The sequence below is a fragment of the Aedes albopictus genome, chromosome 1 (genome assembly GCF_035046485.1).
Source record: "Aedes albopictus strain Foshan chromosome 1, AalbF5, whole genome shotgun sequence".
Lineage (NCBI taxonomy): Eukaryota > Metazoa > Arthropoda > Insecta > Diptera > Culicidae > Aedes > Aedes albopictus.
Window position 1 is genome coordinate 82,680,387 of NC_085136.1, and position 18,956 is coordinate 82,699,342.

General features: G+C 41.1%; 1 protein-coding gene across 9 annotated transcripts in view; it reads right to left on the reverse strand.

Annotated features, from left to right (window-relative positions):
• LOC115263576 (bromodomain-containing protein DDB_G0270170) overlaps positions 1-18,956 on the reverse strand; it is a 446,118-nt gene that overhangs the window by 112,599 nt on the left and 314,563 nt on the right. For all 9 annotated transcript variants that reach the window (XM_062844919.1, XM_062844916.1, XM_062844911.1 and 6 more), the window contains one exon: positions 8,628-8,715. In XM_062844919.1, the coding sequence (XP_062700903.1) occupies positions 8,628-8,715 (88 nt within the window). The remainder of the gene's footprint in view (positions 1-8,627; positions 8,716-18,956) is intronic.

Here is an 18,956-nt window from a genome sequence, read left to right on the forward strand (position 1 = left end):
GGGCTTGATAAGATCTACCATTTAGAACTTTGGTTCATATGATTAGTTGGCAATTTTTCCGCTAGAGGGACCATCAACAATTTGATGCTAAATTGCACTACAGGAACCATATCAGGTTGTCAAGCAAACGTTACGATATGCGACAGCTCAAGACCCTGATAATTTGGAAGGATAGTGTCTTCGGGAAAGTTGTTGGGTACGCCAATAACTTACTGACGATGAGTTGCGAAGTTCGAAATTCCTCCACTGGGCGGCGCTGATGAGCAAGTAAATTTTCAAAACCTCATATCTCAGAATCCCGATAACTTAGAAAGTTGGTGTCTTCGGCAAAGTTGATCAGTATGACATAAACTTACATAAAAATAAACACTTGTTTCAAAATTCTGCCACTAGGAGGCGCTAGTGAACATGCAAATTTTAGAAATCTCATAGCTCAGAATTCTGATAACTTAGGAAGTTGGTGTCTTCGGCAAAGTTGATCAGTATGACATAAACTTACATAAAAATAAACATTTGTTTCGCAATTCTGCCACTAGGCGGCGTTTACCGGATTTTTCGTCTTTTTTTGATTTTTTTGGTGGTATTTCGGCTTGGCAAAACTAGTGTCGCTCCCCCCGATAACTTAGAAAGTTGGAGTCTTTGGAAAAGTTGATCAGAGTGACATAAACTTACATAAAAATAAACACTTGTTTCGCAATTCTGCCACTAGGCGGCGCTAGTGAACATGCAAATTTTAGAAATTTAGAAATTTTAGAATCCTGATAACTTAGAAAGTTGGTGTCTTCGGCAAAGTTGATCAGTATGACATAGACTTGCACAAAATGGGACACTTGTGTCAGAATTCTGCCTCTAATCCAGTAATCACGCAAATTTTGAAAATCTCATGGCTCAGAATTCTGCAATCTTGGAGAGACTGTATTCTTCATTGATGAGATACTTGGTGTGAAATTCTGCCCCTGGGCAGCATGCATGTTTTATTAGTTGTATAACTTGATGTCAGTCGGACTCGAAAGGAATCCTCCGTGGAATTTTTAAGAGTATGCCAGCTGAAACTACTAGACGAATTAAAAGAATTAAAAAAATAAAGAATCGCGAAACAATTGTTTATTTTTATGTAAGTTTATGTCATTCTGATCAACTTTGCCAAAGACACCATCTTTCTAAGTTATCGGGGGGAGCGTCACTAGTTTTGCTGAGCCCAAAAACCCCCCAAAAAAGGCGAAAAAATACGAAAAAAAGCAGTAAACGCCGCCTAGTAGCAGAATTTTGAAACAAGTGTTTATTTTTATGTAAGTTTATGTCATACTGATCAACTTTGCTGAAAACACCAACTTCCTAAGTTATCAGGATTCTGAGCTTTGAGATTTCTAAAATTTTCAAGTTCACTAGCGCCTCCTGGTGGCAGAATTTCGAACCAAGTGTTTATTTTTATGAAAGATTATGTCATACTGATCAACTTTGCCGAAGACACCAACTTCCTAAGTTATCAGGATTCTGTGCTATGAGATTTTTAAAATTTGCAAGTTTACTAGCGCCTCCTAGTGGCAGAATTTTGGAACAAGTGATTATTTTTATGTAAGTTCATGTCATTCTGATCAACTTTTCCGAAGACACCAACTTTCTAAGTTATCGGGGGGAGCGACACTAGTTTTGCCAAGCCGAAAAACTGCCAAAAAAGTCGAAAAAATACGAAAAAACCCGGTAAACGCCGCCTAGTGGCAAAATTGCGAAACAAATGTTTATTTTTATGTAAGTCTATGTCATACTGATCAACTTTGCCGAAGACACCAACTTTCTAAGTTATCAGGATTCTGAGCTGAGATTTCTAAAATTTGCATGTTCACTAGCGCCGCCTAGTGGCAGAATTGCGAAACAAGTGTTTATTTTTATGTAAGTTTATGTCACTCTGATCAACTTTTCCAAAGACACCAACTTTCTAAGTTATCGGGGGGAGCGACACTAGTTTTGCCAAGCCAAAATATCTCGAAAAAAGTCAAAAAAAGACGAAAAACCCGGTAAACGCCGCCTAGTGGCAGAATTGCGAAACAAATGTTTTTTTTATGTAAGTTTATGTCATACTGATCAACTTTGCCGAAGACACCAACTTCCTAAGTTATCAGAATTCTGAGCTATGAGATTTCTTAAATTTGCATGTTCACTAGCGCCTCCTAGTGGTAGAATTTTGAAACAAGTGTTTATTTTTATGTAAGTTTATGTCATACTGATCAACTTTGCCGAAGACACCAACTTTCTAAGTTATCAGGATTCTGAGCTATGAGATTTCTAAAATTTGCATGTTCACTAGCGCCGCCTAGTGGCAGAATTGCGAAACAAATGTTTTTTTTATGTAAGTTTATGTCATACTGATCAACTTTGCCGAAGACACCAACTTCCTAAGTTATCAGAATTCTGAGCTATGAGATTTCTTAAATTTGCATGTTCACTAGCGCCTCCTAGTGGTAGAATTTTGAAACAAGTGTTTATTTTTATGTAAGTTTATGTCATACTGATCAACTTTGCCGAAGACACCAACTTTCTAAGTTATCAGGATTCTGAGCTATGAGATTTCTAAAATTTACATGTTCACTAGCGCCGCCTAGTGGCAGAATGGCGAAACAAGTGTTTATTTTTATGTAAGTTTATGTCATACTGATCAACTTTGCCGAAGACACCAACTTCCTAAGTTATCGGGATTCTGAGATATGAGGTTTTGAAAATTTACTTGCTCACTAGCGCCGCCCAGTGGAGGAATTTCGAACTTCGCAACTCATCGTCAGTAAGTTATTGGCGTACCCAACAACTATCCCGAAGACACTATCCTTCCAAATTATCAGGGTCTTGAGCTGTCGCATATCGTAACGTTTGCTTGACAACCTGATATGGTTCCTGTAGTGCAATTTAGCATCAAATTGTTGATGGTCCCTCTAGCGGCCAAATTGCCAACTAATCATATGAACCAAAGTTCTAAATGGTAGATCTTATCAAGCCCTAAAACTTTGCCGAAGAAAGTATTGCGTTAACTCTTAACACACCCGAGATAATAAGCCACACCCCCAAAATGCCGAAATCCCATAAGCTCTTAGTCTCCTATAACGCTCACCCCTGTCTAGTAGGAGTTCGTTTAATAGGAGTCCGTTTAATAGGAATTCGTTTAATAAGAGACTCGACTGTATAATCACTGCTGTTTGACCGAAAACACGTTAGGTACTATTTGGGGGCATTTATTACCCTTCTTACACCCATAAGAAGGGTATAAATACCGCTTGGAAAACCGACTTTCGATCCGAGGCCCGCAGGGCCGAGTCACATATACCAATCAACTCAGCTCGACGAATTGAGCAAATGTCTGTATGTGCGTGTGTGTGTATGTGTGTGTGTGTGTATGTGTGTATGTATGTTACAAAAAAATGTCACTCACGGTTCTCAGCCATCTGTTGACCGATTTGAGTTCTCTTGGAAGCAAATGAAAGCTACTACATCCTAGTAGAACGCTATTGAATTTTATTTTGATTGAACGTTCGGTTACCGAGATATCTTTCAAAGAGTGCTAGGGAGTAGTACAACTTAATTATTTTAGATATTTTTGACAAAGTGTATCACCATAAATTTCTCAGCCGTCTATCAACCGATTTGGGTTCTTAAGGCCCCAAACGAAAGCTACTACATCCTGGTAGAACGCTATTGATTTTTTTTTTTTTGATTGGACGTTCGGTTACCGAGATATCTTTCAAAGAGTGCTAGGGAGTAGTACAACTTAATTATTTTAGATATTTTTGACAAAGTGTATCACCATAAATTTCTCAGCCGTCTATCAACCGATTCGGGTTCTTAAGGCCCGTAACGAAAGCTACTGCACCCTAGAAGAACGCTTTTGAATTTCATTCCGATTGGACATTTTGTAACCGAGATATCTTTCGGGGAGTACTTTGGAGTAATACAACTTAACTTTTTAAGAGGTCTTTGACAAAATGCTTCATAATAAATGAATCAGCCGTGTGCAATCGATTTGAGTTCTCTCAGCATCAAATGAAAGCTACAGCATCCAAGTAGTATGCTATTAAATTTCATGCCGTTTGGACATTTTGTTTCCGAGATATCTTTCCACGAGTACTAAGGAGTAATGAAATTTACGCTTTTGAGAGATTTTTGATAAAATGTATCATAATACATTTCTCAGACGTTTGTCAACAGATTTTTTATGATCATATTTGGTTTCTCAAGGAGCTCTGCATGAAAATGCAATTGCAACAAATACATAAAAGCTACTATCTCTTTGTAATATTTGAGCTTAATAAACAGTAGCAAAAATATTACGGAATGTATGTAGGAAAAGCCTTTTTTTATGATCAAATTTGGTTTCTCAAGGAGCTCTGCATGAAAATGCAATAGCATCAAATGTATAAAAGCTACTATCTCTTTGTAATATTTGAGCTTAATAAACAGTAGCAAAAATATCACGGAATGTATGTAGGAAAAGCCTTTTTTTATGATCAAATTTGGTTTCTCAAGGAGCTCTGCATGAAAATGCAATTGCATCAAATGTATAAAAGTTACTATCTCTTTGTAATATTTGAGCTTAATAAACAGTAGCAAAAATATCACGGAATGTATGTAGGAAAAGCCTTTTTACCCTTCTTACACCCATAAGAAGGGTATAAATACCGCTTGGAAAACCGACTTTCGATCCGAGGCCCGCAGGGCCGAGTCACATATACCAATCAACTCAGCTCGACGAATTGAGCAAATGTCTGTATGTGCGTGTGTGTGTATGTGTGTGTGTGTGTATGTGTGTATGTATGTTACAAAAAAATGTCACTCACGGTTCTCAGCCATCTGTTGACCGATTTGAGTTCTCTTGGAAGCAAATGAAAGCTACTACATCCTAGTAGAACGCTATTGAATTTTATTTTGATTGGACGTTCGGTTACCGAGATATCTTTCAAAGAGTGCTAGGGAGTAGTACAACTTAATTATTTTAGATATTTTTGACAAAGTGTATCACCATAAATTTCTCAGCCGTCTATCAACCGATTTGGGTTCTTAAGGCCCCAAACGAAAGCTACTACATCCTGGTAGAACGCTATTGATTTTTTTTTTGATTGGACGTTCGGTTACCGAGATATCTTTCAAAGAGTGCTAGGGAGTAGTACAACTTAATTATTTTAGATATTTTTGACAAAGTGTATCACCATAAATTTCTCAGCCGTCTATCAACCGATTCGGGTTCTTAAGGCCCGAAACGAAAGCTACTGCACCCTAGAAGAACGCTTTTGAATTTCATTCCGATTGGACATTTTGTAACCGAGATATCTTTCGGGGAGTACTTTGGAGTAATACAACTTAACTTTTTAAGAGGTCTTTGACAAAATGCTTCATAATAAATGAATCAGCCGTGTGCAATCGATTTGAGTTCTCTCAGCATCAAATGAAAGCTACAGCATCCAAGTAGTATGCTATTAAATTTCATGCCGTTTGGACATTTTGTTTCCGAGATATCTTTCCACGAGTACTAAGGAGTAATGAAATTTACGCTTTTGAGAGATTTTTGATAAAATGTATCATAATACATTTCTCAGACGTTTGTCAACAGATTTTTTATGATCATATTTGGTTTCTCAAGGAGCTCTGCATGAAAATGCAATTGCAACAAATACATAAAAGCTACTATCTCTTTGTAATATTTGAGCTTAATAAACAGTAGCAAAAATATTACGGAATGTATGTAGGAAAAGCCTTTTTTTATGATCAAATTTGGTTTCTCAAGGAGCTCTGCATGAAAATGCAACAGCATCAAATGTATAAAAGCTACTATCTCTTTGTAATATTTGAGCTTAATAAACAGTAGCAAAAATATCACGGAATGTATGTAGGAAAAGCCTTTTTTATTTATGATCAAATTTGGTTTCTCAAGCTAGCTCTACATGAAAATGCAACTGCATCAAATACATAAAAGCTATTATCTCTTTGTAATATTTGAGCTCAATAAACAGTAGCAAAAATATCACGGAATGTATGTAGGAAAAGCCTTTTTACCCTTCTTACACCCATAAGAAGGGTATAAATATCGCTCGAAAAACCGACTTTCGATCCGAGGCCCGCAGGGCCGAGTCTCATATACCAATGAACTCAGCTCGACGAACTGAGCAAATGTCTGTATGTGTGTGTGTGTATGTGTGTATGTGTGTATGTGTGTGTGTGTGTATGTGCGTTACAAAAAAAGTCACGCACGTTTCTCAGCCGTCTCTCAACCGATTTGAGTTCTCTTGGAAGCAAATGAAAGCTACTACATCCTAGTAGAACGCTATTGAATTTTTTTTCGATTGGACGTTTGGTTACCGAGATATCTCTCGAAGAGTACTTATGAGTCATACTTCTAAACTTTTTAAGATTTTTGACCAAGTGTATCATAATAAATATTTCGACCGTTTGTAAATCGATTTGGGTTCTCTTGGCACCAAATGAAAGCTACAGCATCCTAGTAGATCGCCCAGAAATTTTATTTCGATTGGACATTTGGTTACAGAGATATCTTTCGAAGAGTACTTAGGATTTATACAACTAAACCTTTTGAGAATTTTGACCAAGAGTATCATAATAAATATCTTAGCCGTCTGTCAGCCGATTTCGGTTATCCTGGCACCAAATAAAAGCTACAACATTCTAGTATAACCCTATACAATTTCATTAGGATTGGACATTTGGTTACCGAGATATCTTTCAAAGAGTACTTGGGAGTAATACAGGTTAACTTTTTGAGAGATTTTTGACCAAGGGTACCATAATAAATATCTCAGCCATCTGTCAACCGATTTTGGTTCTCTAAGCACCAAATGAAAGCTACAATATGCTTGTATAAGGCCCTGAAATTTTATTTCGATTCGACATTTGATTACTGAGATATCTTACGAAGAGTATTTCAATAAATTCTTTTTTTATTATATTCACTTGTTATCTTGCATTTGTTTTTGACCAGTCTATGGGAAATTATTTTTCAATAAATGATGCTGACCTCATACAAAGTGTATACTAGCAGGTTATTGTTTTCAACAAAATTATAAATAACAAATACACAGGAATTTTATGGAAACTAACAATATGTTAAATGAAAGCTTTGAAGAACCAGACAGCCAAAATAACTAGCTAATGCCAAAACTGATTAACTTAATAGATATATCATTTTTGCCGTTTTTACACCATAACCATGAATACCAAGTACTTCGGAGCTAATTTAATTGACTGATTTAGACAAAGTGTATCTCGCTGATTTTCTTACCCATTTGTTAATCGATTCAAGATCTTTTAGCAGTTAATAAAAGATACAAAATTCCAGAATATGTAAGCTATTTCTTAAACATTCCATACAAGACTCTAGGAAGTGTCTGGCATTTCTGGTAGTTTAGTCCATGGTCCATGGTGCTATTTTGGAAACCAATCCACTAGATGCCAAATCCACAATATTTTCTAGAACTTATGGTCAATTCCACAAAACAAATATGTTAAATAAAAATAATACAACAATAATTTTAATAAGTGTAAGAAGGGTTCTGTTCACCATAGGTGGATTAAATCGGGTTTGATTTTTCTATACATCCCACATTCAATATACATCGCTTCCTGCAGTTAATATTTTGAATCAGTTAAAATATTTTGCTCAGTCAATTTAATTAACGAAAATTTTCCAAAACTGATAAAATCGGATTATTGAGAACATACTGTAAAAAACTTTCAACTACACCAGATAAGATTGAAGCACATCTGAAGTTAATATAAATTACGTTTAGTTTGAATCATAATGTTATTTCGTCTTTGTGTTATGACAGGTTATAGAAAATTGCCTTATTCTGCTTGTAGTCGATTCCCGGTGGTCACTCCAGATTGACCTGGACCACTTCCGCCAAAAATCAAAATAGACTAGTATAGCTTTCATTTAAAACCAGGTGCAAAAGATTTGATCAAGGACTCGGTTTTTAACAATCAAAACAAAATAGGTGTCACCTAGAGGTGACACTGGGCGTTGGAGAGTTAAAGAACTTAATCCAAACTAGTGTTAGAAACCTTACTTGATTTGGAGGCCCCCTGAATTCGGGGGCCCGGTGCGGATCGCACCCATCGCACCCCCCCCCTTGATACGCCACTGCACGGGTAGATACTATACCTTTCTCACCACATTCCAAAAATTGTGTCAATTGGTTCAAATTTGACTGAGTTTTAGCGGAAAACAGACGAAAATAGAAGTGGCGCGATTCCCTATCAGAAAATGCTTCTTCTTTTGTTGGGTTCGAGGGACTTTAATTCGAAGGTCATCAGATAATGCAATCACGCGAACTGTGCCGCGAGCTTCATAGTAGTAATCACACGAATCTATCGTCTTACGTTGCCTTTAGCCTTCTTTTTGGCGCTTCCATCTTTGTAGTTTCGGAAATGCGATGATCTTTCCATTACTCTCACTTCAAACACTGACCCTGATTTTTTCGCGATAAAAGCATGCACACCGAATATATTTTCAGGATGAATCATCTTCAAAAATACGTTAACCGTCGTTATCCATACCCTTGATTTCTGTTGCACTGGATTTGTAGACATTTGAGAAGAATTCTTAATCTCACTCTCACTCTGGCAACACTTACCCGAAATGTCGCTTTTTCTGCTGGTGGGACGCCAACTGCCGATGACAGTGGAATGCTCGGTCACAAACGTTGCAGGTCAGTGATTCGTCTGAAAATGAAGGGAAAGAAAAGTTTTATTGATTAGTTCGAGAGCTTCACTCATTCTTGTCATTTGTGGAAAAAATCGTTGAAGTTCGATTATATTGGCATTCTCCGGATTCCCTGTATGGTTATGGTAATTGTGTATAGTTTACATGGTATGGACCGGTTGTCGTTATCCTAATTTTAAAATCGATTATATTCGCTACCCAACCTGATCAGTTCCATCAAGTTTGACGTTCCTATCATTCACAGTTCAGCACAGAGCACGTGATACCTATCACGGAAATTGGATACGCGGAAGCAACCATGAAACCCCAACCGCACCTCCCCAACTCATCCGCTCACATGCCGTTGCCATCCGTATCTGTTGGACGCTCCATCGTGCAAGCCGTGATTTATATTCGATACACAATGACAGCATCGTTTCGGTTCGTTCCGGATGGAATCTAATCACGTTAATTCACATTATATCATCTCTCCCGTCTCGTTGCGTTGTTGTTGTTGCGCTGCCGAAACATGTGAACGGATGTGATGTAGGTGTGTGTGCCTGTGTAGTCCTAAGTTTCCGACGTGGGATCGGATGTTTGCTGCGACGGAAAATAGGGACCAAGTGGGGTCAAAGATGAGGGTTGCCCTCGTAGGGCAAGGAGGCACAAAGGAGGGGCGTTAGTGGCTTCGATTCCACTTAATAATGACAACAGCTGGGAAACTTGTGCATTTACTGGATGCCGTTCCGGTTCGCACTCCCACCACACCCTGATGACCGACACGCAGGCCTGTTGTAACCCGAATGTGATATTAATCGCTGTTTGATTTATGTGGTTACTAAATGATTTCGGGATGGGACATATTGTACGAGTGGTTTCCGATGCAGAATTAATTTCGTTTAAATCAGCTAATGGATCCTTATCTGGAGTAATGTGCTACGCGGGAATTTGGTATTACAGGTCATGTTGAAGCTAGATGATTTATGGAGAATGATTAAAATATACATTCGTCGATGTCACTCTCATCTATGCTAATCCACACATATCCCAGGTTCGTTTTACCAGGACCCCATCCTCCTCTCCTCTCCTCTTCTTGGCGTAACGTCCTCACTGGGACAAAGCCTGCTTCTCAGCAGTTTTTAACTGAGAGCTTCCTCTGCCAATGACCATTTTGCATGTGTATATCGTGTGGTAGGCACGAAGATACTCTATGCCCAAGGAAATCAAGGAAGTTTCCTTTACGAAAAGATCCTGGACCGACCGGGAATCGAACCCGTCACCCTCAGCATGGTCATGCTGAATACCCGTGCGTTTACCGCCTCGACTATATGGGCCCAGGACCCCATAGACACATTTATTAATCCATATCCATGTTTCAGTAATAATTGACACTTTTCTTCTTAATTATACTACAGAAGTAATCAATAATCATTGGCTGCCAGAGTTTTATTTTCTCGATTGCATGAAATATTGATCAGATATAAAGCCTTCAATTGAAGTAACATCTTAACCCTCTCAGGATATTAGGATTAGCGCGCCACGCTGACGTAGTATAGGTTCTGTGTGCCAGTCTGGGTCATATTGGCCCCATCATTTTACTGAGGTTAAAATGTTGTATGAATCGATTTTATGACCTCTTGTAATTGATAAAATTGTAAATGTCGAAGCAAAGTTATTTTCAAAAAAAAAAGTACAGTAAAGTGGGGCAAGTGTTTCTTTTGAAGTTTTTTTTTTTCAATTTAAAATAATTTCTTTCAGGTATCAAGGTTGTTCGAAACCTTTTAGAATGAGAGTCTTTCACTCCAAAAATTATGCAAATTGATTGATATAAATGGGACCTAGACAAATATTTGGCGGAACAGGTCGACATAAATCCAAGGTTTGTCATGATTTGCTTTATGTTGATGAGCAAATGCTCGACTTGTTTGGTAAAATATTTATCAAGTTGAATGCTTTTTTTAAGTCCGTTTTTGCCCGTTATGGTTGGAAGAGTGGCGATGCCAACTTCTCTTTAAAACCATTATGTAGAGAATGACGTACTCTTCTTCTTCACATTCATGGGGGCATCCTGCAATGCGGTGGCTATAATTTTATGGTCTTTTTGGGTTGAGTATAATTATAATTGATTGCTTATCAATAGTTCTGCTATTGAAGCAAGTAGTGAGCATTAAAGTTTGCCAAATTAGTGACAAACTTGTTTTTAAAACTATGGCATCATATCCATCTAATTCCGTTTGTTTCGAGTTCGAAGAAACTCAATGATGCTATAGAGCAAAAATCGGAATTAGGGATTTTTTTTTACTTATTCGTTTATTTGGAAGGCTCGGGCGCCACATGGGCATAACTGAGCCGAAATCTTTTGTTTTTCCAATGATTTTACATTTTACAATTTATTACTGCCTTAATACTATTTTAGTACTTGCGGCTGTTTCGAGGTTAAGGAATGAAAAAAAAAAGAATAATGTTTAGGCCTAGTAATATCAGCCCTTCTGGCAGCACGGACGAGTTCCACAGAGCCTTATCACTAGTGGTCTCGTTTTATCATTCGTAGATTGATCCCTTCCTTATCACTGCTAGCAGGTAGAGTAATAGGAGCGATCGGCTCTAGATCGTATGCGATACTCACCACTGTCCTCGGTATTACTGTGCATACCGGGCAGTAGTCAGTTATATCAAGACCGTGCGCGAATACACGTCTATATCGTCGCAATAAAAGTTCGTTTTCCTCAGTTGGAGTTTTAATAAACAGTTCGTGATTCTACTTAACGCGTTTTCCAATCCGTGAAACGAAAGCGCCTACGTGTCCGAAGGGTTTCTCCGCGAGCCGGTCCGAATAGTGTACATAAATTTGGTCCTTCGAGCCGGATTCGTCGACCGGTGACCAACGCACTGTGCAAGAAAACCGCGAACAATAGTGCGCATAGTAGTGCCGGACAATATCGTCATCGCCATCGCGGTCCGTGTGTGATTTGTAAACGCGGGCATTGTGGAAGTGTCCAACGGGCGCCATCGAAGAATCGAAAAAAGTTGGAAGAGCGACGCCGTTCGACATCGTCTAGAGGAAGGCAGGACTACAGGGATTCGAGTGGAGCAGCCAGGCGGCGAGAATCGGCAGGATCGAGACGGAGCTGGACAGGACGACCCACTGGACAGGCGGTTCCAAGATAAAGGGAAGTAGTGTTGCATGTGTGCATGTGGTCAGTAGTGGCGCCAAGCATGAGGGTCACTGCCCTGCTGTGATGTGGTAATAAAGAATAGTGGTTGAATGAAATCAATGCTGGTTTCGTCTTTTGCATGCGAACTGCGAGTTGGTCCTTGAGTTGGGTTCTCCGATTGACGGTTGGTCTTGATTTCCGCTGGAATTTCTTATGCTTGTTGTTTGCTTGGTCGGTTCCCCTTGCTGCAGTCAATCTACTCTGCCTGTCTACTGTCATACGTGGGACGTCGAGTTGAATCCAGGGTTGAAAAAATCACATTCAATTGAATGACATTTTGCTGAACTGAATGCTTTAGGAATTCATTTTCAGCTCCGCTGTGAGATACTTGAAAGTGCACACAGAAAAAGTCAACTACTTTGTGGACGTAATGACTCCACCATCATCAACACACGCTCTGCGCTGATGGATGCTTCATGTCAACAACGGCCGCATGATTGCAACTGGCCCATAAACAAGCGTGGTGAATTTTCTCTTTTGAGTGCCAATGACAGGGAAAATGTTGTTATTGAATCTCGCCGTCGCCACGATGTGAGCGACGAGAGAATTTTTATTCCCTTCCCACCCGCTTCCGTGAAGGAAAGAGGCTTTAACGTCAGAAGCGATGTGGTGAAAAGACAAAAACAAAAACTCACGTTCGTTGCATGCTTTCATTTTTTTGCAACCCTGGTTGAATCGCGAGTCGCGGGTGAATGTTCGAGTGTGCAGTAATAGTGCTGATTCTCTAGTGCACAGTGGCCCAAAAAGCTGTTTTGTGCAGTGTTAAATTAGTAGTTGATTGCACCTGCAAACAATTACATTGTACCAGTGACTTGATAGTGCTCGACCACCCATCAGTGAAAGTGTTTCCATTTATTTGGCAAAATTAGTGAATGCAGCGGAAGAAAAGGGTGAAAATGACCAGCGAGTTGAAGGATCTACTGAAGCAGGAGCGGCAGCTTCGCAACACCGTCGATGGAGTGCAGAAGTTCATTGCCAAATATAAGCCGGAGAAACATCTTGACCAAGTGGAAGCCAGACTAGACATGTTGGAAATCGCAATGAAACGGTTCTACGTAGTTCGCCGGAGAATCGATGTTCTGACGGAAGAAGCCGATGAAAAGCAAGTGTCCGAATCAAAGGAAGATAGAGACGAGAAGGCCAAGATTCTAGCAGATCTCATTGAGAAGCGGCACACCGAGAGCTTCGAATTGGTTGAAATAATTGAGGATACTTACTGCGAGCTGAAAGCCAAACTCCGCAAACTATCAGCTACTGCAGACACTGTTGCAGCGACCGGTCAGCAGGCAGCTCCCGCTGCTTCCAGTGCGATTTCCAGAGTGAAGCTTCCCGAAATTCGCTTACCTAGCTTTGGAGGTCGTATTCGTGAATGGGTCACATACCGTGACATGTTTAGGAGTTTGATTCACCGGAATGACCAGTTGACAGAAATGGATAAGTTCTCCTATCTACGTTCGTCCCTAATCGGTGAAGCGTTACAAGGAATTTCGTCGATTGAGATGACTGCTGCCAATTACCCTATAGCGTGGGATAGCCTCCAAGAGCGATATGAGAACAAAAAGCTCATCGTCAAGGCACATCTTGATGCTTTGTTCAGCGTAGAATCAATGAAACGTGAAAGTTATGAAGCGTTAAGCCACGTTATCAACGAATTCGATAGAAACCTGCAGCAGTTGACGAAAATCGGCGAAGACACGACTGGGTGGAGCACAATATTGGCTTACATGGTGTGCTCCAGGCTTGACACCACCACGCTTCGTCAATGGGAGTCGCATCACTCTTCTGCAGACGTCCCTGGCTACGAAGAGTTGATGGAATTTTTGCGAAAGCAGGCCTCCGTTCTGCAGTCTTTGTCGTCGTCGAAGCCGAGCCAGCAGATCGAGTCTAAGAAGCCAAGATATACGGTTAGCCACGCCACATCGCAATCTCCGAGAAATTGTCCGTTTTGTGGGGAGAGTCAGCATTCAGCTTTCAGATGCCAGAAGTTCCTGAAGATGAAGGTCCAAGAGCGTTACGAGAAGGTGAAACGGAGCGGATTGTGCTTGAACTGTTTTTCGTCGTCTCACATGGTTCGATACTGTACGAGCGGAACTTGCCGGAATTGTCACCAACGGCACCACACCCTATTGCACATCGGGTCAACCAACAGTGGAGCAGCGTCCCCGCCTGCAGCGACCGGTTCCTCCGTCCCACTTGTACAGAACCGACCACAAAAAGCGAATAATCAGAACACACAAGCTCAGAATCAGACCACACCCACTCAAACCCTGGATCACTCACGAACTCACACCCAATAGCCAGTACAAGTTCGCATCAACCACATTCACACCCATCACACGCCACAGATCGCACACTAGTTACGCAATCAAACTCACTACCCTCCAGCGCACCCTCGCCCACTCGGCAAGTGTTGCTGTCTACCGCTATGGTGATAGTAACCGCTCGGAATGGCAACTCGAAAATTGCTAGAGCACTTTTGGACTCCTGTTCAGAGTACTGTTTCGCCACTTCAAAGTTCTGCCAAGGTCTGAGGTTGGCCGAAGCGGACAGCCATCTCGCAGTTTCTGGAATTGGTGGCTCCGTTGTACGGTCGTCGAAGATGGTCGAAGCAGATATATCTCCACGGTTCCCCAGCATATCGTCGTATACCGAAACCGTTCAGCTTCACGTTCTTCCCAAACTCACGGCTACATTACCAGTTGATCGAGTTGATGCTGGATCGTTATTATTTCCTGAAGACATTGTTTTGGCGGATCCTGGATTTCACGAGCCCGGGCCAGTAGATTTGATCATTGGCGCCGAGTTTTGTTTCGATCTGCTGAAGGAAGGCCGCAAGAAAATGTCGGATGATGGACCCACCTTTCAAGAAACCGTCTTTGGATGGGTAGTCTCTGGTCGTGTTCCTGGCAAAGCGGAGGAGGTTTCGAGAACAATGGCTTACTTGTGTTCAACGGTGGATCTTCGAGAATTGTTAACCAAGTTCTGGGAATTGGAGTCCTGCTACCACAAGAGCACAATCTCCGTCGAAGAATCAACGTGTGAGGAGATTTTTCAGCGAACTACAGTGCGAGATGAAGATGGAAGGTTTGTCGTCACGCTTCCCAAGAAGCAATATGTCATCGATCAGCTAGGAGACTCCAAAACAACTGCACTTAGGCACTTCTACGGACTGGAACGTCGTTTCGAGATAAACAACACGCTGAAGGCTTTGTATTGCGATTTCATTCAAGAATACTTGGCCATGGGTCACATACGCGAAGTCTCTGCTGAAAATTGCGAACGTCCATCGTATTATTTGCCACATCACGCCGTCTTGAAGCCGGAAAGTACGGCAACGAAGCTGCGCGTCGTATTTGACGCTTCATGCCGCACGTCGTCTACTGGTGTGTCGCTGAACGATGGATTAATGGTCGGACCCGTCGTCCAGGACGATTTGTTGTCGATTATCCTACGGTTCCGGTTCCACAGATTCGTTGTTGTAGCGGACATCGCCAAAATGTACCGCATGGTCAACGTGTGCCAAGCCGATCAGCCTCTTCAGCGCATTCTTTGGCGAAGCTCGATCAGCGAACCTGTGAAGGCCTACCAGCTTACTACCGTTACGTATGGTACTAGCTCTGCTCCGTACCTTGCAACAAAGTGCCTTCAACAGTTGGCAGCAGATGCCGAAGCAACGCACGGAAAGGCAGCTACCACAATTCGAAAGGGATTTTACGTTGATGATCTTCTAACGGGAACAGACGACGTAGAAGAAGGAAAGGCCCTAATAATTGAGATCTTAGACCTCATGAACTCCGCTGGTTTCACTCTACGAAAATGGAGCTCCAACTGTGCCGAGTTCCTTTCAAGCATTCCCGAGGAACTACGAGATAAACGAGCTACTCTGGAATTGGATTCGTCGTCATCACCAGTCAAATTTGGGAGCCTGCTACCGACATGTTTCGATATGCTGTGCCACAGTGGAACCCTCAAACTCCAATCACCAAGCGAATCGTGCTTTCTGACACTGCACGGATCTTCGACCCGCTTGGTCTTATTGGCCCAGTAGTGGTACAAGCCAAAATATTCCTCCAGTCGTTATGGAAGAAAAGCTGCGATTGGGATGATCCGCTTCCGGAAGAATTCCAGAACTATTGGCTTGAGTTTCGTCGGAATACTATCGCGCTCGAATCACTCAAGAATCCGAGGTGGACCTGTCCTAGGACCTGTCATATTGTTTTCACGATCAGAGCAATTTTCAGCTACTAAGGAGTCCACTTTTGCTTGAAATATCCTACATTGTGTCATTAAGACAGGGCGTTACTTTGCCAAAGCCTGCTGTCCTCCTGACGTAGACACAAGAGCTAAGACATGCAGTGGACATTAGACCGGCCCAAATACAAAAATGTCGAAATATTCCACGGGGCACCCTCTAGAATCGTGCCTTCGGATAAGAAGAACAATCTGTGAAAGATTCAGCTCAATCGGTTGAAAACTGAGCTGGCGCAAATGAGTTGGAGATTTGTATGAGATGTTCAGTCCAAATATATGGGAAATTGGATGACCTGTAGTCTCTCATACAGCACGCCGGTTCGGCGAGTTCGATTTGGCTCAGAATTGAAAGAATAACAGTTGATACCCTAATGAACAACTTTGTAGAAGATCATATCATGATAAAACTTAATTTAGTTGCGGTTTTAGCCAAAGAAACCAGGATGAGGGCATCTTCCCCCGTTTACTCTCGGTTGTTATATGCAGCACGTGTTGGTCGGCCGTAGCTTGCGCGCTACATCATAGGCAGCTATGTAATTCTATATTGTCTCGATACTCACCCACATGCGTGAGCAATGAAAATGAAGGACAACATAGCCGCCTATGATGTAGTGAGCAAGTTTCGAACGGAAAACACATGCTGCATGTAACAATCGAGTGTAAACGGGGGAAGATGTCCTAATCCTGGTTTCGTTGGCTAAAACCGCAACTAAATTAAGATTTATCATTATATGGTCTTCTACAAAGTTGTTCATTAGGGTATCAACTGTTATTCTTTCAATTCTGAGTCAAATGGAACTCGCCAAACCGGCGTGCTGTATAAGAGACTAGAGGTCATCCAATTTCTCATATAATTGGACTGAATATCCCATACAAATCTCCAACTCATTTGCGCCAGCTCAGTTTTCAACCGATTGAACTGAATCTTTCACAGATTGGTTTTCTTATCCAAAGGCACGATTCTAGAGGATGCCCCGTGAATTTTGTACGAAATTTCCTCACTCATAATGGATTTATTCTATAAACTACAAAATTGCATAGCAGCCTGGCCGCTTTGATGCTTATAATTAGGGACAATGGAAATTCGCGGCAAAATTTCTTAAATTTCGCGGGCTACTATTGTTAATTTCGCGGCACTGTCGCGGTCACATATTTTTGATCGTTTTTATGAAGAAAACGCTAACTTTGCATGCCAAATAAATCATTAACTTGGTTTTCAGAGGTCTAATGATGAATTCATCGAAAAAGTAACATATATGACGTAAAAATAGAAAAGAATCATACATTGAAAATACAGTAAACTTGTATAATGCGATACAATCAGTCAATTTATGTTTAAAAAATTGAAATTTATAAGGTATTTTGTCAATTTTCGCGGCATTTCGCGGGATTTTTCACATTTCGCGACCAACGGCCAATTTCGCGGATTTCGCGGCTTCCGCGAAATCGCGAATTTCCATTGTCCCTACTTATAATGCATCTGTGATGAACTACAAGCATTAAGATTGACAAGAAAAATGGAAGAAGTAAACGATTTTATCATTTTCAAGGATACTATCAATGTGCTGTGAATGTGTAGACTAGCCTGGACTTTATCGACCACCAACCCATCACATGCTACAGTGCACACAATATCCCATTAGTTCCATTAACACCATTTTCTCGTGCCATCAAGCCATTTTCCCAAACAGCAATCAATTTCCGCTTAATTTAATTCTCGGTAGAACCTCTAGTACAACAATATACAACAAACTGGGCTAAAAATGTGCATAAGCACTTTGCCTTCCCAACTTCGCGACTCCGAAAGTGAGAGATGACCGCAGTACCCCCAACCCACTTACACCCTACTAGTTTAGTTCCCAAATTGACTTGTTGGTGTTTCCCGGAGAAAAAAAAAAAATATGATGATGCAACTTCTCCCGCACCGATTTTCAGCAGGGAAAGTTTTCCTCGAGACTTGTTTTTCCTTTCTCACGCCTCGAATATTTTCCCAGTTTGCAGCCATTACCACCACCGACCGACACCGACCGCCGCCGCCGCCGGCAGCGTGCGAGTTAATCGATGAACCGTGAAAGGCGCCCTCATCCATCTTAAAACGGCTGTAATTTGTTTACCGAAGGAAAATTTATTGGATTTAATTAAAAATATGCTCTGGATGAGGCTTTATCGTGGCGGCAGTAAAATTCCAATCCCTGAGCTTTCCTTTTCCGCAGCCTTTCGCGGGTGCCCCGCGAAATGACGCAAAAATGTTTTATGAAGCTGATAATTAAAAATTCAATGCAAATGCCATCCCTTCCATCTGCTTTGCATCTCGAGGGCATATTGCGACAAAAAAAAAACGACGACGACGAACCAAAGAGTCAGTGGAAATCCCGCAAAATGTCTTAATTAAGCAATGATGCTGCTCCGTTTCAGCGAACTCAATTAAACACTATGGGAAAGGGACCCGGCACAAGCAATAGCGGCGGTGCCGAAGTTTTTCCGTGTGTACTGCACGTACATAGGCAAGAAACATGGGAATTTAAATTTGAAAAGAATTAACAAGTTTCTTGCGCAGGGACGGGGAAAAAGTTGCATCGAAACAACCTACACAGAAATGTATAGGGAGGAGAATCCCCATCGAAAAGCCTTTTTAGACCATGGATAAAGTAGGAAAAAAAAAATACATAGGAAAATCCCTTCCGGCGAGGAGGGTGTTCGTTCATGAATGTTAATGAGAGATGAATTAGAGAGACCACGCTAAGACTAAGCCCACTCATGGGCTCAATCAAGCGTTTTAACGGTAAGTAGAGCCC